Source organism: Fonsecaea erecta (genome assembly GCF_001651985.1).
Source record: "Fonsecaea erecta strain CBS 125763 chromosome Unknown Scaff10, whole genome shotgun sequence".
NCBI classification, from domain to species: Eukaryota; Fungi; Ascomycota; class Eurotiomycetes; order Chaetothyriales; family Herpotrichiellaceae; genus Fonsecaea; species Fonsecaea erecta.
The window spans coordinates 862,581-889,549 of NW_017387253.1; the positions used below are offsets into that span (position 1 = coordinate 862,581).

At 52.9% G+C, this 26,969-nt stretch overlaps 6 protein-coding genes across 6 annotated transcripts; 1 reads left to right on the forward strand and 5 right to left on the reverse strand.

The window, feature by feature from the left end:
- Positions 1-2,878: 2,878 nt before the first annotated feature.
- AYL99_10019 (hypothetical protein) lies at positions 2,879-4,750 on the reverse strand (the record flags this gene model as incomplete). Its single annotated transcript, XM_018841525.1, has 4 exons — positions 2,879-3,175; positions 3,251-3,692; positions 3,776-4,227; positions 4,289-4,750. The coding sequence occupies 4 exons, from the start codon at positions 4,748-4,750 to the stop codon at positions 2,879-2,881; spliced, it is 1,653 nt and encodes a 550-aa protein (XP_018689234.1).
- Positions 4,751-8,133: 3,383 nt separating this feature from the next.
- On the forward strand, positions 8,134-10,888 carry AYL99_10020 (hypothetical protein; the record flags this gene model as incomplete). Its single annotated transcript, XM_018841526.1, has 2 exons — positions 8,134-8,700; positions 8,753-10,888. The coding sequence occupies 2 exons, from the start codon at positions 8,134-8,136 to the stop codon at positions 10,886-10,888; spliced, it is 2,703 nt and encodes a 900-aa protein (XP_018689235.1).
- Positions 10,889-11,674: 786 nt separating this feature from the next.
- On the reverse strand, positions 11,675-13,513 carry AYL99_10021 (hypothetical protein; the record flags this gene model as incomplete). Its single annotated transcript, XM_018841527.1, has 1 exon — positions 11,675-13,513. The coding sequence occupies one exon, from the start codon at positions 13,511-13,513 to the stop codon at positions 11,675-11,677; it is 1,839 nt and encodes a 612-aa protein (XP_018689236.1).
- Positions 13,514-15,344: 1,831 nt separating this feature from the next.
- On the reverse strand, positions 15,345-17,183 carry AYL99_10022 (hypothetical protein; the record flags this gene model as incomplete). Its single annotated transcript, XM_018841528.1, has 1 exon — positions 15,345-17,183. The coding sequence occupies one exon, from the start codon at positions 17,181-17,183 to the stop codon at positions 15,345-15,347; it is 1,839 nt and encodes a 612-aa protein (XP_018689237.1).
- Positions 17,184-19,187: 2,004 nt separating this feature from the next.
- AYL99_10023 (oxoglutarate dehydrogenase (succinyl-transferring), E1 component) lies at positions 19,188-22,525 on the reverse strand (the record flags this gene model as incomplete). The annotated part of the gene is made up of 4 exons (XM_018841529.1): positions 19,188-19,726; positions 19,789-19,969; positions 20,031-22,262; positions 22,322-22,525. The coding sequence occupies 4 exons, from the start codon at positions 22,523-22,525 to the stop codon at positions 19,188-19,190; spliced, it is 3,156 nt and encodes a 1,051-aa protein (XP_018689238.1).
- Positions 22,526-23,066: 541 nt separating this feature from the next.
- AYL99_10024 (hypothetical protein) lies at positions 23,067-26,354 on the reverse strand (the record flags this gene model as incomplete). Its single annotated transcript, XM_018841530.1, has 2 exons — positions 23,067-26,238; positions 26,332-26,354. The coding sequence occupies 2 exons, from the start codon at positions 26,352-26,354 to the stop codon at positions 23,067-23,069; spliced, it is 3,195 nt and encodes a 1,064-aa protein (XP_018689239.1).
- Positions 26,355-26,969: the final 615 nt, after the last annotated feature.

The window sequence follows — 26,969 nt, forward strand, 5'->3', positions numbered from 1 at the left end:
CGGGGAACTCTACGGGGGTTAAGCTGAGGGAATCCTATATACGCTAGGCAACTATAGTTAGGGCCTAAAGGCGAACAACTGTTAAGCCCGAATTGGCACCTAAGAACGGGCATCTGACGAGCGCCTCCCGGTGGCTCACCCAGTGCTCGGGCGTTCTCCCCTGGGCTCTCCCGTGGTCAGCCGGGCCTCCAGGATGCTCCGTCACGTGCTCAATTAAAGCGCCCTCGCTCCGTTTCCTAAATGAAAATGGTGATGGGTGAAGTACAGTTCGAGGCATATATAATGTATATATATATATATATATTAGTAAATAACGTGTGTAAATGTCTGGTAGCTGGCTGTGCACGAACAAGATTGTTTCACTCCAGGTTGTGGTGAAAGGAACTGGTATTGAGCGGCCGTGTAATCGCAGCACGGAAAAAGTGGCTGGAGGCTGCGTGCATTTTGTATAGTCATGTTTCTTCCCTTTTCCTCGTCGCAGCAGACGATCAACCCCATCGAGGTTGAGAGTCCATTTCATTTGTCCACTCCAGGGTTGGGTACGAGACATGGCTCGTCCATGCGCTCGAGCACAGCACGGCCCACTCCAGTCTCGACAACGACGATCATGTCCCCGGGATTGATTGAAGATGAGAGTGCGACCTTCCCCGGGCGCCTCGCCTGAGAAAAAGGACCTCTTCAGTGATTGTTCCAGGGCATGCCACGTGCCACGACGCCGAGCGAGCGAGCCCAGCAAGTGTGGATGGCTGTGGTGTCCCGAATGCGATGCACACGGCGACGGGTAGGCAGATGGGGGTTATGCCCAACGGGACTGGGCCAACTCAGGCCCTTTCGAGCTGCAACGCCCATCAGATGGGAAAACAGCACATGCTGGACACACGTCTAGCACCTGTCCGGGGTTCATCTTCGGTCGGCCTCCATGGAGACCAAGCATTACAAGTCTCTTCCGGCACGGTATGCGGGGGCTGGGTGTTCCACTTCGATGATCAAGGAGACACAAATGTACCTGTCCGGAACGGCTAGGAGATGGTGTGATCAAATATCGCTCAGGTTGACATGGGAGGTTGAGTCAAGTCAACACCAGGACACGCTGTCGGCAGCTCCATTTCCTTCCCTGAACGGAGAATGAGGACGCATGGCCCTGATTGGTAAGATGCATGTGTGTGGGCGAGCACCAGCCCGAGCTCCTCCTCCTCTCGCATGGCGGGGCTTCTAGAAGCATGGAACAAACAGCGCAAGGGTGAGTGGGTTGGCGGAACGGGCGCTATGACGGACCATACAAGCCCCGTAGAGGAGTCTTGGATGTAGGATTGGAAGAGACAGACACACAGGCTGGCTGGAGGGCTGGAGGGCTGGCTGACTGACTGACTGACTGACTTCCCTGCATTCCGCCTGCTCATGTCCTCTCGCATGCGTCAAGATGTGGAGAGCTTGGAGACACAGAGAGAGAGAGAGGGAGAAAGGAGAGGTGGTGAATCAGTAATTGGTAGGTTACCTTGCATGTATGGAAGCTTCTGTGGAGACTCGTGGCGAGTCAAATGGGCCGTATGGGAGAGGGAGTGTACTACTACTCCCAAGAATGAGAGGATGGATGGGAAGGCAGAGACAAAACAGACAGACCTTCGTGGTGCACGGCAGAAGGACGTATCCACCACCTCGTATCGGGCGAGAGTTTGTCTGTCTACTCTGCCTGTTGCAATACGCAGCACCGTTTCGCATCTCCACCACGCTTTATCTATCCGTGCTCCGACTTGTTAGCGGCATGCACGGAAGCCCTTTGGAAGCCAGCCCCTTCGCTCGCCCTGGAGTCCGCGCCCCATTTGGTGTTCCGCTATCGGCACCCGTCCCCAGAGAGGCCTAAGAAGAGACGTGAGCTGGTTCGTGGTTCTGGAGAGTGTGGTGGGAATGGGAAGGGAGGGAGGGAGGGAGGGGTATCGTGAGCGAGTGAGTGACCAAAACTCAGTAAGTAGTAACATCTCGTAAAGACCTACCTTGTTCCTCACTAGCTCCACGACCGTTGGGAAGTTACAGGAGGCAAATCACCCCTGGTAATAACAATAAGGAGTCCGACCCCAACATACTGGGCGCCAAGGTTCGGATGGGCATTGGCTGCCGCCTGGAAATGGTGTCGCGGGGTGGCTTGTGGCTGGAGTGACGGTCAGAGATACATAGGTACATAGACTCATCGCGGAGTACTGGGGCATACACCGTCAGATAGAGGATGGAAGCGGGTCGGAATGAAGATAGGATAGGTATACTCGGTACACGGCACAGCAGAGAACTGTACGACCATCATCGGTCACGGCTTCCTACAGGAGGGGCGGCGTACACCATGTGATGCTAAGATACTCAGGTGGATGAAGAGAGAAGATGGAAAGCCATGGGCACCTGTTTGTGTTTGGAGGCCTGATTACCATTGGACTGAGCTGTAGCCTTCGTAGACCATCCCTCAAGGGGGTCCTCGTCTTCTGTGTCGTAGCAATTCAGACGACAGCGACGAGATAATGATACATGACTTGAGTTGCACGGTACAAATGCTCAAACCAATGTAAGCAAGACGTGGGCACCACATTGAGTCGCACAGGTGGTCAGCACAATGTCCAAGAAATGCAATAATGTTAAAACATTCGTTCTTGTGGATGGTGGTGATATGATGGTCATTTCACTCCTACTACCGCTTACTGCCTTGGTAAGGCCACCGCCAGGTCTGTCGGTCCTGTCTTACTATTGAATAAAAGTATCAATTTCAACAGGTATTTCTCCTCACCCTGCTACGCCTCACACTCGCATCTCGAGAGAGCCATGAGACCGGTTGGAAAGGACCATCCGCACAAACAATCGCTCCCGAGATGCCGGAGATGCCGGCTCATCCGTCCATCTAGAAGACAGAGCCCTTCCTCTCGACATCCGCGACGATCTCCTTGTTCAGGACACCACCCTCGTTGCCCATCTGCTCAGCGAAAGTCTTGGTAGGCTTCCACTTGCTCGAGGTGCGAGGGGTCGACTCTTCCATCATCTTATCAACTTGTTCCAGTGTCAAACCCTTGGTCTCGGGAACGAGGAGGTACGCGTAAAGGAAGGCGCAGGTGCACAAGCCACCCCAGATGAAGAAGACGGAGGATCGCAGGTTTCCTTTGTCCTTGTTGACCATGTAGGGGGTAATAACGGCAATGATCTGCAACAGAGAAGAGGAGAGGTCAGTTTAAACTGATGCCAGCAACAAAGCACCGCGGCGCGGGAGGCTACTTACAGTGTTCCAGAGCCAGTTAGAGGCGGTCGAAAGACCCACACCTCGGGATCGGATCGGGAGAGGGAAGATCTCTCCGATCAGAATCCAGGCGCCAGGGCCCCAAGTCGAGGCGAAGAAGAAGATGAAGATGGCAATGAACGCAATCTGGGCATTGACGGCCGAGATGTTGTTGGCAACGCTGTCGCCGTTGGCGTCGGTGTGGGTGTGGTTAAAGCCGACCGTGACACCGATGATACCCACGAGGAACTGGCAGATGAGCATGCCCAGGGCGCCGTAGACGAGCAGAGGCCGACGGCCGAATTTCTCCACGGTGTAGAAAGAGATCGGGGTGGAGCAGACGTTGACCAACGTGAAGATCAGGGAGATCAAGAAGGTGTTGCTAATGGCATGGGTAGATTGGAGGAAAGGCGTGGAGTAGTAGAAGATGAAGTTGACACCAGTCCTGCAGGTGAGAAAGAAATGCGTTAGCTGACTGCCGACAGGGGAGGACAACCTGAATTCGGTTGCTGGGGGGGAATTGCTCACCATTGCTGCATCATCTGCAACGAGGTGCCGAGAATGGTACGGCGGAGATTGGACTTTTGGTTGCGGAGACCGCCCTTGAAGCAGTTGTGCCAGCTGGAGAACCAGCCGGTGGATGGAATCATCTCACGCTCGTACTCGTCGTTGGCGATGATCTCGGCAATCTCGACTTGGATGTACTCAGAATCGGTAGGCTGACCACGGAGGCGGGAGAGTGACTGCATGGCCTTCTCGATCCGACCTCTCTTGACAAAGTATCGGGGTGAATCCGGGAGGAACATCAGACCGCCGCCGAGAATCAAACCCCAGGCAAATTGGATACCGATAGGGATACGGTAAGAGCCTGTGTCACTACGGTGTTCTGTGGCATAATCGACACAGGAGGCGAGAAGCAGGCCGATGGTGATGCAGAATTGGTATCCAGCCACGAGAGCACCGCGAACCTTTCGGGGGCACTGCAAACACGCGACAATTAGCCGAGGAAGAACGTATACAGCTCATGCGGTTTGCACTTACGATTTCGCTCATGTACAGGATCACGGTAGCGCTTTCGAAGCCAACACCGAAACCGGCAATCAGACGACCTGCGACGATGACGCCGAGACCGTGGCCGGGCCCAGTGATCATCTGAATAATGACACCGATAATGTAGATGAGGCAGCCCATGATGACAGTCCATTTGCGACCAATGAAGTCGGCGACGTCACCGGCGATGATAGCGCCAAAGAAGGTACCGCAGGAGAGGATAGAGACGATCAGAGACTGGTGGGAGGACGAGAGAGCCGTGGCATCGGGACCTTGGACGATGTGGATGAACTCCTTGACGCCGTTGACACCGTTGATGTATCCGGAGTCATACCCGAAGAAGATACCGCCAAAGGACGCAAAGGCACAGATGAGGTAGGCCTTCCAGGTCACTGGAGCCTCGACGCGGTTCACGTCATTGGTGGTAGAGAGGGCACGAATCTCGCCCGGCATGTTGGAGGACTCTTTGGGAGGGCTTGAAACAAGAGAAGGAGCAAAGAGATGCTTGACGAGAAGTCAAGAAGGAGACAAGAAGGACAAGCTTCTCAGACGAGGAGACAGCGACTCTTTAAAGAAAGCTTTGGGCAGAGGCAAAAACCGCCCAGGGAAGTCACAAATGCAATGGAACTCTGGAGCTTTCACTGACCATTGTGGCTTGTTACTGGTCACACGCCTAGGTAGGGTGGGGAGAAGTGCCGCCTGCTGCAGGTGATTGATACCAGGAATTCCTAATTTGAATGGGCCATGACCCATGGGGGAGGGCGGTCGAGACTGGCACGCTGAGCGGACGTTGTTGTTCACACGGTGGCAGCCCCTCCTCCATCGACATGGAGATTTCCTGGGAAAGAATCTCCAGATGGAATTTGAGTGGCCGGGCAATCGAGGCAACCCACCTGCACCATGACAAGGGGAAATGTGGGTTAGTAGCGTGCCAGCGTGCCATCGCCAGAATTTTAGTTGCCCCCGTGATATATGTGTTTTGGTGAAGAGGCCGCATTCCATTGGAAGGACTGGGTCACCCTGAAAAACGCGGAGTTACGGAGTTGGTCCAGGTTTGTTTGCCCGCCTCGCCGCCAGCCCCGCGCAGAAGCCAACGAGGCTCTCCAAGCCGAGCTCGTAGTTGGTGATCCACGGGCTTGCCGCTGGCCTCCACTCGCATCCCAGTTGCAACCAGAGAGTGATGTTCGGCGTCCTGCCCCAAAGGGGACTAAAGGCCTCCGGGGTGGCTGAAAGATGGCCTTCTTTGAGACACCATCCGACGTCAGTGGCCCCAGCTCAATAGAAACTTTCAATATTGGCATCTTGACGTGCTTGTTTCCCTGGTCCGGTCATACTGGTCGTGGACAGTCCGTTGATTTCTTGCTCAGTGCTTGGCTCCCCAATTGAAGGAAACGAGATCCCAAACCCAGCTCTTTTGACAGAGCACCCCCTCATCCCCGTGGGGCAAAATGCTGCAACCAACACTGGCTGCTGACCCATGGGTGTTCGTTTAGCGCGCTGTAACGTTGGCCAGGGGAGGTCAAGGTCCGGGGATCGAAAAAAGCTTAGGCTGTTCGCAAAAAAATCTCGTGAACTAACCTCGTCCAAGGGCGGTGGTTCCGAGATTAGATTTGCGGAACTCGCTAAGCGGCGAGAAAATGTCTGATCTTTGTTCCCATGAAGTATTATTACATATGGCATGACAATAAAGAGACTTTTACAGGCCTGCAATTGACGTTGGGAAACGTGAGACCGTTGCCCCGAAGAGGGGAGGAATCTACAACCAAGAACAGAACCAATCAATGCAGAGAAGCCAATGCAGGAATCGGTCGATGGAGAGCATGATGGACGGTGATGATTGAGGTGAGGAGTTGTCAGTGATGTGAGTGATGACGACAAAGAAAGTGAGAGGAAGGAAGGAGGGGGGCAAAGAGCTAGAGCAGCTGAGCAGAGCCACTGACGGGCCACGCCCAGGACAATTTCCTCGGGTTGAGCCACTGCTAAATCGGTGAGTATTGACTTTTGCAAGCAGCTGATCGCGAGCAAAAGTTGGTGATCACCGTCCTAGGCATGCGACGAGCAAAAACCCTAGTACAAAGGCCCATTGGGGATGGGCGTTTGACCATCGATTACGGCATCTGGAGGCGCCGGGGCACTGTCCTAACCGTACTTCGCATACGCCGAGGTACCTACTTAGGCATTACGTGCAGGCTCCTAGGCGCTCTCAGTGCCTGGCTGCGCGGTCGTTGCAGCGCTGAAATTATTCGGCACTGGCAAAAACTTTTCCAGCGCCAGCCATCACCCCGTCATCATTTCAACTCAAACTCCGTCTGGAGTGTCATTCTGGATGGCAAGATGCCACAATTATGAGACAATGCAATTTTTTCCTCTTGTGGTTCCAGCTCCACTTGAGTCGGTGGTATGATGGGTTACTCCCTCCTGAATCCTTCTAGAATCATGTTCCTCTTGCATCCCATTGTCTTGTATCGAGCAAATTCGCATCTCGACTCCACTCCTACCACGTAACAGAGGTTAGCACGACCCGCCTCGCCGCCTCTGGATCTCACTAACGCACCCAGTATAGCGAAGATTTGCCGATGCTACCTCACCATGACCGTTGTGCCATTGTCGCCTCTTCCTACTACTCCAGCACATGGACTCCGCGTGGTCTTTCCCACACCCCGGTGCCCAACAAAATGGCCATATTGTAGCAGCAGCAGTCTGCAACCCTCTCAGCTGCCATCTGTGCTGTCTCCCATTGCTCCGCTGGTAAAGCCTTGCCCCCATGGGGTTGTTGGTTCGCTGACGCCGCGCTGTGCGTGGCAGCAGGATCGTGTTTGGGGATCTCAACGCTTCCACGCGTAGGATCTCGACCCGACGTGGCCGTTGATATCGTCAAAGCGCGTCGTCCCGACCTGAGTCTAGACGAGATGTTGCATGATCGGGCTGTTGTGCTTACCAGTTCAAAGTGAAGAGGAGGAGGGGCTGCCCAAGGACCGGAGCCTTGTGATGCCGAAGTTGATACGAGCGTGGCGTCAGCCTCTGCAGCGAAGTTCCGGTTATGAGTCAAACGTGACCAGGTCAACCTTGGACACAGTTTGGTGTGCGCTTGACCACCTTGGAGGCGGACTCTGGCATGTGCACACAATGGGCATGCTCCCACAAAAGGGAGGAGCCGGGTTCATGAGAATGCCCGCCTTCTCATCTACGATGACCGATGGACCCGTTGAAGGCATATGGGTCCAATTTATGCTTCCTCCCTGGCGACGGAGAGAAGCTCCAGATCGGCAAGGCTCTCGAGTCTAGATCAATGTAACATGTGTCTAGACGCCGCCGGCCTAAGAATGGTCGAATCGGGGCGGGTAGATAGACAGGAACGGTCTGTCTCCCCTGCTTAGTTAGTCTCAGAACTCCATAGGGAGACTCTCCTCCCTGAGATGAGTAGCCCAAATCAATGCGAGGGACCAGGATATTGCACATTTATCCCGCTGAATCATATATCGGACTCCTGGTAGCAGTGTCCGAAACACATTGGCTGCTCCGAGACGTCTATACTATTCATGTACGTTTATGGCTATCTATGAAACTGCCTTCTAAGACCAAACAGAAGGTTCCAAAGCAAATCTTCCTCGAGTACTATGGTCACCGTCGCAAACTTGGTGAGTGCGTCTATTGCTAAATACTCCGCTGTAGTCGTGAAAAGCGGCTTATATGCTCGTCCGAATCAATTTACGCGCTCCACGCGCGACGCGTCCCTTGGGAACGCGATTCCTCTTCTCTCAACCCCATGTCCCACCCTTTAATTCTCCCCTGCGCAGAACCTCCCTCAACACCCGCCCACAGACAAGTCGTGCACAATGGCGCTCAGTACAACTCAGCTTCGTGATGAAGCGGTCCGCGACAGAATCAGGCTTGCGACAGAATTCCTCGACCCTACCGACGATGAAGCCCGATCCTATCGCGCCGACATTGTGTTAATGCTGAATCGTGGTCTGAGACGACTTGTGGTTAGCATTGATGACATTCGAGCCCATTCTCGAGAACTCGCGGACGGCATCCTGCATAAACCATTTGACTACTCTCTTGCCTTCGATGCGGCGCTGAAAAACGTTATTGGTACCATACCCAACCGTGCCCCTTTCGAGCAAGATGAAGACCGATTATATTACGTGGCATATTCGGGCTCATTTGGGGAGAACACCTGCAATCCGAGGACATTGGGAAGTTCGCTCCTTAACAGAATGGTCTGTCTGGAAGGCATTGTTACAAAATGCAGCCTGGTCAGACCAAAGGTTGTCAAAAGCGTGCATTGGAATGAGAAAAAGGGCACTTTCATGTTCAGAGAATACCGAGACCAGACTATGAGCGCCAATGCTCCTGCAAGCCTGAGTGTCTATCCACAAGAAGATGGAGAGGGCAATCCTGTATGTTGAGGCCTGACCGCCTGTTCCTGAAAGTGATGCTAACTATCGACAGCTGGTCACAGAGTACGGTTATTGTACGTATCGTGATCATCAAACAATCAGCATCCAAGAGATGCCCGAGCGAGCGCCGGCCGGACAACTCCCCCGAAGCGTTGATGTTCTTCTGGACGATGACATGGTTGATCGAGTCAAACCTGGGGATCGCATCCAGCTGGTGGGCATCTTCAGGTCACTGGGAAATAGAAATGCTGGATCAGGGTCTTCGATCTTTCGAACCCTTATCTTAGCCAACAACATCGTCCTCCTGTCCTCAAAAGCGGGCGGAGGAATCGCTCAAGCCACGATCACCGATCAGGATGTGAGAAACATCAACAAAATGGCACGTAAGAACAACGTGTTCGACTTGCTGTCACAGAGCTTGGCGCCCAGTATCTATGGTCACGACTACATCAAAAGGGCAATCCTGCTCATGCTCTTGGGCGGAATGGAGAAGAACTTGCCAAATGGCACCCACTTGAGAGGCGACATCAACATCCTCATGGTGGGAGACCCTTCAACTGCCAAATCTCAGCTTTTGCGCTTCGTGCTCAACACCGCACCATTAGCAATCGCGACTACCGGCCGCGGCTCCTCCGGAGTCGGTCTCACTGCTGCCGTCACCTCTGACAAGGAGACTGGGGAGAGGAGACTCGAAGCTGGTGCCATGGTTTTGGGAGACCGCGGTGTAGTGTGTATCGATGAGTTCGACAAAATGAGCGACGTCGACCGTGTAGCCATCCACGAGGTTATGGAACAACAAACCGTCACCATTGCCAAAGCCGGAATTCATACCTCATTAAACGCTAGATGCAGCGTCATTGCAGCCGCGAACCCTATTTTTGGTCAATATGACAGCAACAAGGATCCTCATAAGAACATCGCCCTCCCCGATTCACTCTTGTCCCGTTTTGATCTGCTCTTTATCGTTACCGACGATATCAACGATACTAGAGATCGGGAAGTCAGCGAGCATGTCCTTCGAATGCACCAGTATCGTCAACCTGGGACTGAAGAAGGAGCTCCGATCCGAGAACAGTCCAACCAAATGCTTGGAGTTGGCGTCCAAGAAGACCAGAATGCCAACCAAACATCGCAGGTGCACGAGAAATTCAACGTGGTGCTGCATTCCGGATTCATGGTTGGTCGAAGGACAAGAGGAAACAAACGAGTTCAGCCCGTGAGCATGGCCTTCATCAAGAAATATATTCAGTATGCCAAGAGCAGATGCAAGCCTGTTCTGACAGAGGAGGCCAGCGAATATGTCGTCAACGCCTACGCCAACCTTCGGAACGATGAACTACAAGCAAACAAGCGCAGAACCAGTCCCATGACCGCAAGAACACTGGAGACGCTGATCCGCTTGTCGACTGCCCACGCGAAAGCTCGCCTGTCGAGCAGGGTCGAGGAGAGCGATGCCATTGCAGCGGAAGAGATTCTTAAATTTGCCCTTTTCAGAGAAATTGCGGTCAAAGAAGGGGGACGAAACAAGAGACGCAAGACTCGTGATGGGAATGGTGATGATTCTTCGCAAGCAGATAGCGAGTCTGGCAGTGACGACGACGATGACGATGACGATACCGCATACCGTGGGGCAAAGTCAAGTGGTACCCGTGGGACAGCGGCACAGACGAGGAGTCAACGCTCAACTCGCACCAATGCCGCGACGAATGGCAAGCTGAATGGAGGAGCAAGTGGCAATGCCAATGTTGACAGCGACGATTCCGCAGAATCAGATGTGCGGGCCAGCTCCTCTCGAACTCAACGACAGACAGGTGCAGAGTCGCAAATGTCCCGCATGAGCATTGCCAGCTCCATGCCCAGTTCACAGCTACCATCCACTCAAGCCGACTCACAATCTCAAAGTGTGGGGACAGCACCGTCCGGGAGTCGACAACAGGATTCAGGGCCAACTATTTCACAGCCACGTCTCGCATCATTCCGTGCTGCTTTGGGTCCCCTGATCCAGACGTCGTTGTTCCAGAACGACATGGCCACAGTCGCGGATGTCACGGCTGCGGTCAATCATCGGGTGTCTGAGAGCAATGGAGAGGAATTCTCCCAGGAGGAGATTACTGCTGCGCTTAAGACAATGAACGAAGCGAACCAAATCATGTTCTTGGAAGACAGCGGGGAGGTTTACACTCTGTAGGGTAAGATTGGTTTGGAATTATTGTATGTCGAGCAAGGGATGGTCAGATGTGCGAACGCCAGGCGCTTAGTGAAATAGTATTGATGTCCAATTACAATGATCAGTGAAACGACTTGACTTGCAGCTTTTCTCACAGTCCTGTACAAGAACGGACAGTTTATCTTGTAGAGAGAGGAACGACTCTAGGTGATCTGGTTTATGAGGGAGAATAAGATACCTCTGATATCAATGTGATTGTGGAGTTAGAACGTCAACAAGAGTGGCCTCGAAGCTCTCGTTGAGGTAACACGAGAGATCAAACCCGTAGGGCGAGGGCGGTCAACTGAGGCAGTCAGTATCGACGTCAACAACAAGTGGGCATCCGATGACCACAGACAGGCCGTGCAATGGGACCCTCAACGAGGCCGAGGTGAGACGGGTGGTCAATCTACGGTGGACAGGCGACGATAGGAATGAAGAATGCAGTAACCAAGCAACACGCAACGGGTTGAGAGAAGTGAGAGCTAGCTTCAACGATGATGAACAAGTCTGTTGTTTGTCACTTGTTGATTTTTGTGGAATGCCTTTTGTACATACCCATATTACTTCAATACTTGATTGATGGTGGATATGTTGCGCTCTGGACCAATAAAATCTTGCCGGCATGGCACGCACTAGTCTGTTTCCGGGGACGCGTCTTGACCTTCATTCAACCTCACAACAGCAAAACGCTCAACGCCTGTCCCAACGTTTAACAGCGGCATTCTTTGTTCTTTTCGAGTTTCATCGACAAGCCTCAATGGGCCTTCACTCGTCGTCGTCGTCGACGTCCCCCTCGTCCTCCTCCTTGTTCTCCTCCTGGTTCTCCTGTTTCTCCCCCTGGTTCTCCTCCTCCTTCCCTTCAAGACCGGCCAGCTTACTTTTCAGTTCCTTGAGGAACCTTTGCGATTCGCGCGTCCACATGCCCCAAATATGCAGGTTTGCCCTGGCCCGGTAGGCCTCCGCAGACTCCCCTTGACGAGCCGGGTTCTGGCTGCGCCAGAGTAGCCCCAGCATCTGTACTGGGTTGTTGGTTGCCATTTCCAGCCCAGTATCGGTCGCATATGCGTGTCTGATACGCCTGGCCCAATCTCGTCTCATTTGCCTCCATTCCAAAAAGGCTGTCTCTCCGCGGGGACCATAACTACGGATGATCTCCCGGACCTCCATGGTTTCTGCATGTGTGATCCTTGCTATCTCCTGTAGGTGTGGGAAGGTCAAGTCGGCCGCCGTGAGGACGGGCTGGCCACCCTGAGCTGATGGTGACGGTGTGGTGCTCTCTGTTGCTTCAGGAACAGCCTCTGCATCTGACTGATCCTCTCCCGAGTCATTGTCCTTGGATGTCCTTTCCCTCTTTGGGGGTACCCGGTGCACACCGGTGTCTTCGAAGGCCATGCGGTCGATCTCTCGACCCATGGCCGCCTGGATATAATTCCAGGGTCGGGCGGCGCTTTTGGTGTTCCTCATGTCTTCGGGCATGAGGCGCCAAATGCGGTCTGCCGGCCACCCTTCTGCAAGAAAGACTCTGAGCATGGTGCCCCAGGCGTGCCTTGGGTAGGAACGAATGATTTGTTCAAGGGTCAGGCCTGCCGGCAGTGGAGTGTCTTGATGAGGGTAATGGCCTCCTCGATGGCGGTCATTTCGGCCGCGCTCAATGATCAGGGGCACCCTGGTCACAGGCTGAGAGGTACCTTGTCTGATCACTAAGAGATTCCTCCCGGAGTTGAGTCCCGAGCCAATCCTGGTGGCCGCCGTTGGAAATTGAAAGTCTGCTGGTACATCCTGATGTGGATCGGAGCGAGGGACCGTCGGGCGGCTACGTGGTGCGCGTGATGACGTTGTGGTCCCTTGCTGTCTTGTCCGTGAAGGGTTTTTTGCCTGCGGTCTTGTCTGTGAAGGGGGTGTTGGCGGCAGAGGGCTTGCCTGCAGTGTTGTCCGTGGAGGACTGTTTGTCTGCAGTCCTGTCTGTTGAGGTGACATCGCTGACAGTCTTCTCTGCGGAGGGTACGCCTGCAGTCCTGTATGTCGAGGTGAGGGCGGAGGCAGTCCTGTCTGTGAAGGGTTGTTTATCTGCATTCGTGCCCATGAAGTGCTGTATGACGGCAGTCCTGTCTGTGAAGGAAACGCCGACGGTCTTGTCCATGAAGGGCTATATGCCTGCAGTCCTGTCTGTGCAGGAAACGCCGGCAGTCCTCTTTGTGCAGGATGTCCTCTCTGTGATGGAAACGCCGGTGGTCCTGTCCATGATGTGTTGTTCATCTGCAGTCCTGTCCATGACGGGCTGTATGCCTGCGCCCCTAGCAGGGAAGGGTTGTTGATCTGCAGTCCTGTCCGTGATGGGTTGTTGATCTGCATGCTTGTCCATGAAGGGCTGTATGCCTGCGGCCCCATCTGTGAAGAGCTGTTTGTCTGCGGCCCTAGCTGTGAAGGGTCGTTCATCTGCCGTTCTGTCCATGACGGGCTGTTTGTCTGTGGTCCTGTCTGTGAAGAGCTGTTCGCCTGCGGTTCTGGCTGCGAAGAGGTGTTTGTCTGCGACCCTATCTGCGAAGGGTCATATGCCTGCTGTCGTGTCTCGGAAGGGCTGTTTGTCGGCGGCAGTCTGTTCATTTTGTCGGTTGAAGGTTGGACACTCTTTTCCTCGAAAGGCTTTGTTCTTGAGTATCGCGAGACAAGGGAGCTCTTTGAGTTTCGTGAAAGCAAAGACGATGGAACGATCTTGCAGTCCAGCAAGCACGAGCGAGCTTTGCGAGAACAGAGGGCAAATGACCTGGATGGTGGTGGTGCGGACGAAGATGAAGATCAGAAAAATTTGCTCCCGGACGAAGAGTTTTATACCGGTCCAGTCGATCTGAATTGATCTGAGGCGTGAATTGTACCGGTACGCAGTTGCACACGCCAGGCGGCCTTCGAAGTGCTTTGTTCCGATGCGGTGAGGCAGTATGGTTTGGCTGTCGGAGGGCTTGACAGAACTTGGCTCGATACCAGGACTATATATACTATAGTCTAAGGAGAAGAATCTTTCGATCCGAAGATGCGACTTAAATGGTGTGAGGGTATCAAACCGACCTCCCTCACCCTGAACAGCAATATATATCCCAAGCAAACAGGAGAGGCAGCAGATCTCGAGTCATGCGACAAATTCCATGCTTCAAACTGCATGGTGAATTGATCAGCAGTCCGCGGTTTCAAGACCACGACGGAACAACCAGAGATCGATTGTATCCGCCATCAGCCGACATGTCCTTCTTTATGCGCGGCACAAGTCCAGCAAACCATCTCGTCTGGCACCTTTCTTACGGTCGACAGTCAAAGAGGCAATCACTCACCACACTGGCTGTGAGTGTGTATGTGGAAACAAGAGACTTTGGCCTTCATGACACACTGTAGACAGACGAGGATCAATAAGGCTCTGTTTGTCAGGGGTGATACTCCAAATTCGGTCGTTGACCCGCCGACAGCGTTATACTATACCAGTGGCCGTGCAACGGAGGCAAGAGTCTCTGGCTCTCGATCTCACTCGACTATCTTGTTTGAATATCGTGAAGAAGGTTGGAAACGGTGTCAAAAGTATAGGACACCGACACCTCGATCGGTCGACGTAAGATAGCCTGCGACATGATGCAACGCAGGCGAAATGAAGTGAGTTTGCTGTGGGAAATACAGCGGGTATATCATCTATATTTCTATCAAAGAATTCTGATTTGCTGTCTTTTGCAGGGAATAAAATGAAACCTGGGAAAGGGCATGTCTTACCAGCAAGCAATGCGTCTGGCTGTACAACTACTTGGGAACAATTTCGAAATCCTGTTGCGCATCGCCTACCGACCTCGAGACTTCTAGCAATAACAAACACAACACCGTCGAGTACTACCATACCTCCGCTCGGGTTGCCTTTGACTGCTCTGCTTTGTCTCGGTTATCCCTTGCTACATTCCAAATCCCCCAATCTGCTGAGGTTTGTTGAGAGTCTACACCAACCGTGCAAACCTGTGCGGCACAGTTCAAACATCATCTCATCCTTTCGACATTCAAGAACAAGACAAGAACAAGATTAGGCAAGCACTGGAAAGAAACAGGTGTACAGAGATGGGCATCCACAATAGCTTTGCTTGAAGCATTCAGTATTTGATCGAACTTTCCAAGAACAAAAGGAGGATATGTGTCGCCCACGATATTTTGTGGACTGCCCGGGCTGGACATCCAGACAACCATGGACCGGACCACATCTACCTATATCACCAAGTCTTCTTGTTACGCGAGCCAACAGTTTATCCCTCTATCCAGAATTCATCCCTGCTGTTTCTCGCACATCCAGTTTCACGCCCAAGGAAACCAATACAACACTGCGTTCATGCAACGTCACAGACGCTCTTGCAAGACAAATACCGAATACAAAGACCCTTGGCCGACCTCTGTCATTGTGATCACAGATAAGAAATCAAGCGTATCCATCCTGGCTCCCCGACGGGGTTCCTATGACCTCCTTCAACCAGTCTGGATCGTTGTCGCCCAGCTCATGCAGCTTCCGCAACGTCGCAATCTCATTTCCAAGCCTCTCCGGCGCATTTCCTATTGCCTCTCTCAACCAGTCTGGGTCGTTCTCGACAAGCTCGGGCAGCTCCCAAGACATGGTTGTTTCGTCTTCAGTCATGATCATCGCAACATCGTGCTGAGTCGCCGCCTCCGAAAACAGCCTGGCACACTCGGGATCATTGTCTTCAAACACATCTGAGTAGTCCTCTGCTGCCAAATCGAACAGGACATCCAAACAATCTGGAAGAGGAGTCAGTGGCAGACGGTCCAGGTCGAACTCTTTGAGTAGCACTTGCATCGGTGGGTGGTGTGTAAAAAACACATCTTCCCCCTCGATCGCAGGATTTGCGTGATGGACACTGAGGTCTGAGTCTGGCGACAACATGCCTGCATCTGTGTCCTGCTGTAGTTCCTCGAATTCGACATCCACATCTCTTGTTTGATTTGCAGGTTCGAATTCGGTGACTGTGTCCGCAAATCTCACTCGTTTGACGGGCTGCACTGCGGTTGTGGCATCTGGTGTCTCTTGTTTCAACGGAGTGACGGGGTCGCTTGTATGTGGACTTCCCTCTGTTCCCAAGTCGCTCTGGTTGAGGGAATGGACAGCTTCCTCCTGTGACTTTCGGTCTGTTTCCGTCGCATAGGAGACCTCCCATTCAAAGTCCGTGTTCCACGACATGACTTGATCCACCAGGCTGCCTGTCGATCGTCCAGCCCGCGAGGCCGTCAACACGCCTTTCAATCTAGCCAATCTGGCTTTCTGGGCTGTGAGAACATATGAAACGGCAGACTGTCGAGCCAATGGCAGGTTATGAGCTATATCCGCGGGCGGAGAAGAACCCAGCATATCCGTGACAGTCGTCACAACCAAGTCGAAGATTAAATTTTCGAAAGCAAGGCAATCTTGAATATGTTGGAAACTGAAGAACGTCTCAGTAGCAGCATTGCATGGCCAATTTGTCATCTCCAGGATGAGTATGTTGCGTCGAGTTTCCCGGCTTGCACAGTACTTGGGGTCGGCATCAATGATTTCTTCGGCGCGCGCCCGTTGATAACCCCAGTAAGTTGCCATGCTTTGGCTGTACCCCTGGAGTTCCTTGGCTGAATCCCAAAGCTGGTATTCCTGGTTGTTGTGCACAAAAGTTTTCATCAATGTCGATACTCCAGGAGTCCTGCCATCTCGGTGGCGGTGAGGGTATCTTCGAATTGCCGGAGCATTCGGGTTGTGGAATTTGCCCTGCAGCTTGGACGCGCCGTATTTCTCTGTGCCATTTATCATGCAGGGTCGGATCTTGGGAGCCATACACAGCGCTGTGACTTCATCTGCAGAAAGTGCCGACAGTCGGGCGTCGAGTCTCTTCGTCAAGAAGTTGGCTCGGTTCGCGAAGGTCTTGCAGGTCGTGATGCCGAAAGCCTTGAAGTCGTTGATGGCCGCCTGGGTCAAGCAAGTGTACATGTCGGTGCCAGACCAATGCCACTGGATGAAGGCGTCAAGGTAAGAACCTCGAAGGTGGTTTGGGTATTTGGAGCAGATCTCCTCGAGCGATGTTTCGGGCGGTATCGGTTCGTCGAAGGACGGGAAGGATGGCAATTCGCAATAGACTCGAGGCTCGGCATCTCTTCGCTTCTCGTGGATTCCCGGTCTCGTCCGCGACACTATCGGGTTTGGAGCCGTATTTGTATATGGTACTATAAAGTACGGGGACTCACCAATCCTCATCGAGGTGGAGTATTGCAGATCCATGAGCGGAGCGGTGCTGCTGTCAAGAAATCGAGTGACGTGCTGGCAGAGGGGACGAGGTACTTGGTGAGTTTTGTTGAAAGGAAGACACCGGGTCTCCTGGTGGCGAAGGTTGATGCTGTTTGGGTGACTGACTGTGTTATGCGTGTGTTGAAGAGTGTTGACTGACTGCCCAAGGAAGAGCGAAGAGGATGTCGTTGTGAGTGTCCAAAATGCGGAAAAGGAAGCGGCATCGTGGCTTTTAACGGACGACGCGGTCCAGCACGCAAGGCTGTTGCTTTGCTTCGAAGTGCCTTCAATCACTGCGTTGCCAATGCCTTGCCTTGCGGTGAAGTCTCACCTGCAACAAAGCACACTGCCCCGGACATCGTGCTCGAATAAAGCACCAGGGGCAGTCTGAGACGCTGCCTCGAGCATTTTCATGATCCGGAGCCTTGTCACCTTGTTGAAGACAGGGGAACGCTCAGAGTGAGCACAGCCTTGCCCCCAAGCAGAAAAATCGCTTTGTGTTGCCCTACAGCCTTGGGGAACAACAAAGGAAATCTTCGCCAGGGGTCTCAGACGTGCAGCCAAGATACGATGGCATCACTCTTGGGTCTCGGATCCCCGAAACGCCAGCCTCGTCTTTCAAGGTCTCGAGAATCAGGGGGGGACCCTTTGTTCCTTCGCGCCTCTGGACCAGCTGCACCAAGACACGCAAACAAAGCCGAACAAAAACAACACAAAGCACCTAACGAACTGTCTTTGATTTCCTCGGTACATTGTTCGAACTAACCATCATCAAGCAGCGACATGCCCTCGGTGCGGCGTCTCTGGTGCCCTGCACGTGACGGGTGGGTTTACAATGACACGAAGACGCAGTGAGGAGACACAGCTGAGATGGTGAGTCTGTTTCTGTTCTTGTTTCTTCAAGCGTGGGCGGTGGCTGCTCGCTTGGTCGGTCGGACTTCGTTCACAAAGCCTGGGGAAATCAGTCTGTTGTTCTCCCGTTCCCTTGCCCGGTTCCTGATAGCCTGATTCAGCGTGAGTTTTTGTCCCTTTCCTTTCCCAATCGTTGTCACCCATCCACCTACAGCCCTTTTGTCCGAGGTCGATCATCGATCCATTCCGGCGTACTGTACTGTACTGAGCCGAACTGAACTGGACTGAAGTGAAAGAGGTCAGGGGCATCCCAGCCTTGCCAAGAAGAAGAAGTCGACCTCTCAGCCTTCGGCCTCCATCCAGCCTTGCAATCTCTATCAAGCCATGGACGGAGAATCAATTCCAGGTCCTAGAAATGTAATTCGTTCGTTTCGAAACAAGTTTGATTCCTCTGTTCTGTTCCGTTGTCGAAGGATGAAGGATGTAAGAAAGAAAGCCTGAGTAGTGACGCTTTTGATCGAGCTCCTTGTAGAGAAAATGTCCTGCAGAATCTGGAGAGTCGGTTTGGCAGGCAGGCAGGCAGGCGGGCGGGCAGGCAGGGCTGGCATGTACTGCAGTGAGGGTACGAATGTAAGTAGACACATTGAGCGCAGGTTTAAACCACGTTCCGAGCCAGCTGCTGAATACGTAGCTGAATGATGGCATACATACATGTATGTATGCATTTAGATATCAATCTCCTCTCCAATTTGCAACGAGGAAGGGACGACATGAACTCCAGACAATGAAAATGAAATGACCGTGCTTCAATCTGGGAATATATTTTGACCCTGACCTGGTCGCCGAACGATGATATGCAAATAAAGCTAGCTCCCTGCGTGGCCATTTACCTTTTTGAGCGGTATTTGTACTGATATTTGAGGCTGTGGAATCGACATTTCGGGTCGGTGCAGGGCATTGCCGACGATCGAGTCCCATAAGGAACACCACCCCAAACAACGCCGACAGCCCTCGATCCCGTTATTGGCAACTTCCTCCATGCTCGCGGCGGCGTTGTCACAGCCTCCTACTTCCATGACAGATCCTCGTATCTTATCATTATCATCATCCGTCTACCACCTTCGCCCCTGTCACACCGTCGGCTAGTCATTCGCCCTTCAACTTAGCCTGTGTGACCTTGAACGCCTCTTCGAGCAACGCTTGCTCTTCCTTGACGTGAGTGGCTTTCAGACCTGTCGCCACGGACGCACTGGGGTCTCGGCCTGCATACATCACGTGCCGTCTGTTATGATGTTCTGTCTCGTTCAACAGCGTCTCAATACGCGGTTGGACAAAACTCCATGCTCCGGCGTTGAGAGGCTCCTCCTGACACCAGACGATCGTCTTGGCGTTCTTGTAGGTGTCGAGGTTCTCCTTCAGCAGTGCCCATGGGAACGGGTTCAGCTGTTCGATACGGGTGATAGCAGCGTTCTTGATACCCTTGTCTGCTCGGTGCTTGTGCAATGCTGCATACACTTGACCAGTACATAGAATGACGCGGTCGATCTCGTCTGGCTCAGCAATTCCCTTGCCGTGCTCTGGATCTGGGATAATCCATTGGAAGTAGGAATCACCGGTGAAGTCTGCCAGATCAGAGCGTGCGATAGGATGACGGAGAAGAGACTTGGAGAAGAATATGATCAAGGCTTTGGAAGAGATTGTATGTCAGTTGAGCGCCAAAATTTCCCCGAGTACTAATTTCACTCACGTTTTCTGAATTGCCTGTTCATTTGTCGTCGGAGGATGTGGAAATAATTCGAGGGCGTCGTCATGTATGCTACCTGCATGTTGCAATCTTGATGCTGTCGGTCGAGCTTGTCCGGCGATGGAAATACTCGAGGTTCCTCATTGCAAAGTTGCAGGTACCGCTCCATGCGACCACTGCTATGCTGTAGCACCAGAATATCAGCCTCGCTGCTCCTATCCTCGAGGGGATTGCTGCAAACTTACCTCGGGCCCTTGTCCATCATACCCATGAGGGAGAGAGCAGACGAGACCAGACCTTTGAAGCCATTTGACCTCTCCTGAGGCAATGAATTGATCGATGATACATTGAGCATTGTTGGCAAAGTCGCCAAATTGGGCTTCCCACATGACAAGCGCATTGGGCGAAGAGAGTGAGTAGCCATACTCAAAACCGAGAACACCGTATTCACTCAAGGACGAGTTGGAGATTGTGAAAGCTCCCTGCTCTTTGGAGAGGTTGCTAAGAGGTGTCCATGTCGCTTCAGTTTCTTGGTCGTGCAAAACAGCATGACGCTGGGAGAAGGTGCCCCGCTCGACGTCCTGGCCAGATACACGAACATGGTGACCTTCGAGACACAGAGTGCCGAAAGCCAGAGCCTCAGCCGTCGCCCAGTCAATGCCGCTACCCTCTTCAACTGCCTTCCTGCGACCAGCCAGGATACGTTTGAGGTTACGGTGGACGGTGAAACCCTCTGGGGCCTCGGCAATCTTGGAACCTATCTCCTTCAACATATCAGAAGGAACTCCGGTGGGTGGATGAGGGAGGACTTCCGTGGCCAGCTCCTTGGGAGATTTGAAACCGTTCCAGGCGGAGGTCAGCCATTCCTTGCCAGTAGGTTGATAGTCTTTGCTTCGGTCAAAGCTGTCGTTGAGCATCCCCCACACCCATTTCTTGTGCTCGTCAATGTCTTCTTTGGTGAAGGTGCCTTCTTGGATCAGCTTGTCAACATACTTGTCGATTTGAGGTTTGATGGACTCTATGCGCTTGTACATGAGCGGTTGAGTGAAGGCTGGTTGATCCGTCTCGTTGTGGCCCTGTTTCCGGTAGCAAACAATGTCAACAACGCAGTCTTTCTTGAAATCAGCTCTCCAATCAGCAGCCAGCTGGCAAACAAAGTTGACGGCTTCGACATCGTCGCCATTGACGTGGAAAACCGGAGCATCAATTGCTTTGGCAATGTCTGAGCAGTAAGGGGTCGATCGAGCGAATCTAGGATCGGTGGTGAACCCAATCTGATTGTTAACGATGATGTGGATGGTGCCACCGGTGGAGTAAGCAGGAAGAGCATGGAAGCCGAGAGTTTCGTAGACGACGCCTTGAGCCGCAAAGGCAGCGTCACCGTGAAGCAAGACACCCATTGCTGTTTGGTGTTTCTTCTCGTCGTTGTTGTAGTGTTGAATAGCCCGAGTCTTTCCTAGCACAACCGGATCCTCAGCCTCCAGATGGGAGGGATTGGCGACAAGAGACAGCTGGACACGTTTTCCAGACGGTGTCGGTCGTTCGAAGTTCATACCGAGATGGTATTTGACATCGCCAGAACCTTCATCGCTTGCCTCAGTGGTGCCCGAAAATTCACTAAAGATGGACTCGTTGGGCTTGCGGACGACGTTGCTCAGAACGTTCAGTCTTCCTCTGTGCGGCATCCCGATGACAATGTCTTTGATGCCGTAGTCCACGCTCCTGTCAATCATGGCTTTCATGCCCGGCACGAGTGTCTCACAACCTTCCAATCCGAAACGCTTGTCATTGGGGTATTTGGTAGCCAAGAAAGCCTCGAAGCTGGAACTCCAGATCAATCTGTCGAGGATGCGGCGCTTGTCGTCCACTGAATATTTATATGGGGTCGGAACCTCGATCCTGTTTCTGATCCAGTCACACTGCTCTCGATCCGGGATGTGAATGTATTCAACACCATACGATCCGCAATAGATCTTCTCGCAGGCAGCAATGATATCGCGAAGTTTCATCTTCGGTCGAGACTCTGTGGCGAATCTAGGGAGAATGCCGGGCCCGAGAACAAACTCTTGGTCTAGGTCGGCCTCCGTGAAGCCATAGTGGTCCAACTCCAGCTCTTTTGGTCTGCGATACCCAAATGCTTCGGCCTCGCCACGAATGCCGAGGGGATCGGTCTTGGCTTTGTGATGTCCGGTCGATTGATACGCTCTCACAAGCAGTTGTACCTTCAAGTGGTTCGTGACGTCTTGACCGGCAGTGCCGGTCACTGCGCTCGGGGCAAGGCTGGCTGCCCCTTCAGCTTGGGAGATGAGGCCCGGCGGAGGTTGGAAGGCTTTGGACACTGGCATAGTGCCTTCTTCCATGTTGTGAAAGTAGGCTTGCCACGAAACATGGACGGAGGACGGGTCTTGTTTCCATGCCATGTACATCTCATCAATGTAGTTGGCGGTGTTGCCGGAGAGGAAGGAGTCGTTGGGATCCTGCCGGAGCATTTAGAAAAGCATTCTCTTTGCGGACCAGCAGCTAAAGAGATACATACCACGCCCTTGTTGGTCTCTTCAGCTGTCATGGCATAGCTCCTGCGCTGCAGTGAGCTCTGAGCCGTGACAGCTAGCGGTTTCCTCCCAGCAATGAGGGCATTCTGACGGCCTCCGGAGGCTGCTCGGAGGTTAGAAGAAGTGCAGAAAGTCCTTGAAGCTTGCGCAGCCCTCAATGGGAGCTTGCCCGCAGCATAGCGATACATGATGTCGAAGTTGATGGTGAGCTAATGATACAGAGAACGATCCATAGGAGAGAAGGACGGGTCCAAAATGAGTGAACCGCACCACTGACGAGAGGAGTGGAAAGCAATTGAGGCTAGGAGAGACACTGAAGTGTCGGGACTAAGGTGCACGAAACGGAAGTGCGAGGAAGTTCAGATTCAAAGGTCCCTTGAAGGCTGTTACGCAAATCCCGCAACCCTGTTTAGGAAGATGTGACGGCCCGTAATAGGAATCGGTGGACGGGGAAACATAGCCGAGGCCAAGACATGCAAGAATGCTAAGCATGCTTTGATTGGCGCTGCTAGTCTTGGCAGGAACGCCGAACCAATCGTCTCGTTTGTTTCAAGCACTTCCATCGTCATCAGAGTGATTTCTGAATTGTATACACAAGCATATATATTTTCCAAGTTTCTATGGGGTATCATTATCGTCGTGTCCAATGTGCTTTTGCAAGGGCCATAATCTATATCCAATCAATCGGCCCTCGTCTTCCGGGGCTGTCCTTACACAGCACGTATTCTCTCAGATCCGGGCTCCGGCTAGATACTCTCGGTCAATAACTTCGGTTCCACTCCCTTCGTCGGTCCTTCTCCTTTCCAAAACCCACCCGCCGTCTAGATCACGCTTATAGCTCACACTTTCCGCGCCACTACTGGTGCGGCTGTGGTGACCTTTCCATCTTTCACCACCGGCGGATACTGGAGACGCTGGCAGTTCCTCCTGCGACGTTACCACCACCGGTTCGCTCATCTTCTTGCGCGGTGTATTTTGCGTCAGGGTAGGTCTCTCAGAATCATCGTCCTCTTCCTCCGATTCGGGTATTCCAGCTGGTGACGTCCGACCATGGATCGAGGAGGACATCCGGCCCACGTTAAGATCCGAATGAGGGAACGGATGGTTAGAAACGTGGGCGAGTGGTGAACTGGCAGGGTTTCCTGCTGCCGAGCTGCTGATGCTTGACGAACTACCTCCAAAGGTTCTGCCACGGAGCTTCATCAGCCCACTAAAGCTCATATCATCGTCATATCCAGGAGACTCAAGTTGCTGGAGCAACTCCGCAATCCCTGGGCTGGGCATCGAATGGGCTGAAGCAGGCATGCCGCCTGGTATCGCCAGTGACACCACCGAGTTGCGAGTACTCCACTCACTGCGTTCGGTGATGGGCGTCAAGCTCGGTTCTTGGAAATTGGCTTTCCCACTGTGACTTCGCTTGACGCCATTCGATCCCCGGTCCGCAAAATAGCCCCCGTTGACAAGCTCTGCATTGTTTTTGTTATAGGATCGAGCATAAAATCCAAACTCTTGACCATAAAACCCTTCGTCGTCGTTCTCCAGAACCTCTGCGTTGGCCTCCGCAATCATGGGGTCGTCATCCATGTCATCGTCGAATGGAAACCCATCGTCCTCAGCAATAGCGGAGGAAAAATTGTAGCTGATACGGCTGTCTTCGGAGACAACACCAACTTGGCTGCTTTCAAATGGTGACTGAGAAGTGTCGTCTGAATTCTGACTGAAGCTGACCTTGCGATCGAATCTGCCATTTGCAGCAGCTTGAGTAGCTGCAAACGCCAACGCGTCGTGATACGCAGCAAGATTCGTTTCAGTGAGTCCAGTGACGGAACCACCTTGCATGAAATTCCCTTGGCTCTTTAGATGACCACTAGCAAATTCTCCTGAGGTTTGCTTGGCGCTGGTCCGATGCTCATTGTCGTCGAGCGAAAGTTTTCCGACGGCATGCTCCCAAGGGTTGGCGACCTTCACTTCTCCGTCCATGCCTGCTGCCTGCTTGGCCGCCGCCAATTTTCGAGCATTTTCAGCCGGGATATCACGAAGCTTGCCTGTGTCGTCATCAAATAGTTGCTCATCAAAGGTTGTTCCCGAAGGATCGAACTCCACCTGGTCAAACTCGCCATCGTCAAAATACAAGTCTTCGTCGTCAAAAACCCCTCCGTGAGGACGAGAGGTCTGTTGCGTGCGCCTGCCATGAATTTCTGCCGTCGTAATGCCAAGCCCTCCGAGCATCGAAACCTTTTCAATGTCGATGACGCTATCCTTCTGTGGGAATTCCAGGCCACCGTCCTGGGAAGGCTCTCTTGAGTCGGCAATCCCAATAGCAAAGCCTTCATGGTCCCTCGGGGTTGGCTGTGATGCATTATTGGTGCTGGTTGGGCTGAATGTCATGGATTGAGGAGTAAAGTGGAAGCCTTGCAGCGAGTGTCTATGTAAAGTGGTGGTCTTGACATCCGATACCACAGGTTCTTCGGTATCGGAAGGGCCGTAACGAGCTACAAGCGCATTTCCTAACGGAATGTCGTTGCCGAAACCATCGTCTTCCTCATAGTCCGCGTTGACCCCGGGAATCATCTCTTCCAAGCCATCATCCGCATCGAAGTCATAGTCAGCATAGTCGTCCTCTTCATCGGCGCCTTGAGTAGTTGTCTTTTTGATTGCTTCCTGTTGTTTGTGTTTCTCTTCGAGCAATTTTTCCTGCGCTGATGAGCCTCCACCACCGATTTGGAAGCTAAACCGGGAGGAAGTGCTGGTCATGTGCTTTGGAAGTGCCGCTGGAGGTGGAATATCAAACTTTGGTGATGGCGTGCTCTTAGGCGGAGGTGTTGGAGGCGGAGGTGATGGCTCTCCTATTGGCGGCAAAGGTACATGCTCTTCCCCTGGTGGTAGCGGTGGTAGTTTGGTTTCTCCTACGAGTGAACCAGATTTAGAGTCCTGCCCAGCTTGCGGCACAGCGGACGGCAGCCGCCTAGCGAAAGCTGGCACGGTACTCTCGTCTTGGCGGTCATTGGCCAAGTTGAATGCATGGATATTGTGCAGATAGCCCGTCCGATCGGGTTGTAACGACGGACGGTCGTCTTGAAAGTGTTCCTTGAACATCGGACTGTGTGGAATGCTTGGTGTTCCAATCGGCGCCAATCGGGAATTAGGTGAATCATTGCTTCGGCTAGTGTCTAGGCTGTACCCAGAGCGCAAGGCTGGAGATTCTACAGTGCCAATGTCATTGTGAGAATAGAGCCTTCGCGATCGTGGAACAGAAAAGTCGTGTACGACTTTTCCTCGAATCCTTGGGTCGAAATTATCCGGCAAGGCTGGCACAGACAATGTGAGATTGACATCTTCGAGCTTCTGATTCTGAGAAGACCTGCGACGGGCCAACAGGCTCATTGGATTCAGAAGATTCAGCCTGCTCTTTTTCCCCGTGTGTCCTTTTACCGAAACCGGTTCATCATGCGCAGACTTGTCCGAGATTTGAGTGGAAAAGCTGTAATTCCGAAGGCTCGGAGAGGATGCATTGTCTCCGAGCTTAACAGGTGGATCGAGCACCTTTCTCTCTCTACCGTCGAGACGGATGGAAGGCAGTACTGGAGATGGCCTAGACGCGTAGTCTGATCCTGTGATCGATGATTTCGCATGGGAGACGGGAACAGCGTTGTTTGGGTCGATCGCGTCACTTGTCGCAGGACGGACAGTTTCGTCTGACAGTCCATATCTGTGGCGGTTGGTCTCATCAGACGATCTCTGGTATTGTTTTGGTTCTACCACAGGAGATCTGGAGAATGGAGGAATCGGTGGTAAGGGGTCGTACACCGGAGACGTCAGAGTCAGGTTGAGACTGAGCGAAGGGCTGTCCGATTCATCGGTCGCCGACAGCGTATCGATTGGGCTGAGTGCCTCGCTATGTCTATTAGGGCGGTCAATAAGTCGTCGTGGGTAGGAGGGAGAGGATGGTGAAATCTGATCGGATCTGCGCCTGCGACGCTGCAGAGGGGCGTACGACGGTTTGTTGTTGGAGTTCATGATGTGAAGGAGAAGAGCAATGGGTCGAAACAACCACCACACGCTCACTGAAGACCATTCTCCGACTTTCCCCCTGACCTATAAGACTGATGGACTATGGATGCTGCATTGCTGAAGGTGAGAAGAACAGTCGCTTGGGTTCGCAGGTGGTGGACTCGACTGCAGTCTGCAGCTCCCGCAAGCCGTGGGCGCAGTCGTTCTCGTGGCGCAAACTGATGGCGGGGAAGCCTCGAAAAGCGATCGGAGCAGAAATGTTGTAGAGAAATCTGGACACCTTCTGACGGATTGTTGACGAGGCTGGATACCATTGAGACGAAGAAAGTGTCAAAAGATCAATCATCCCACGCACTCGGATGTCGAGACTCGACCTGTCGCGGGTTGAGAGTGGAAGGGTCAGCCAATTGAGGCGCTACGTTGGCAGTCGTCAGCGATCTCCACACCACTCTTTTTTGAATGGCGTTTGGGAATCTCTAAACTCGGGACGGCACTGACTGACACCTGTGGCACGGGCTCGTGGGCGCTGGCCGTTGGTTCTGGGCAAGCGGAACGCCTAGTGGCCCTTTCCAAAGGGGGCCAAGCCCAACAACCTCGAGGCTCTAGCTGGCCTTTTGAGCC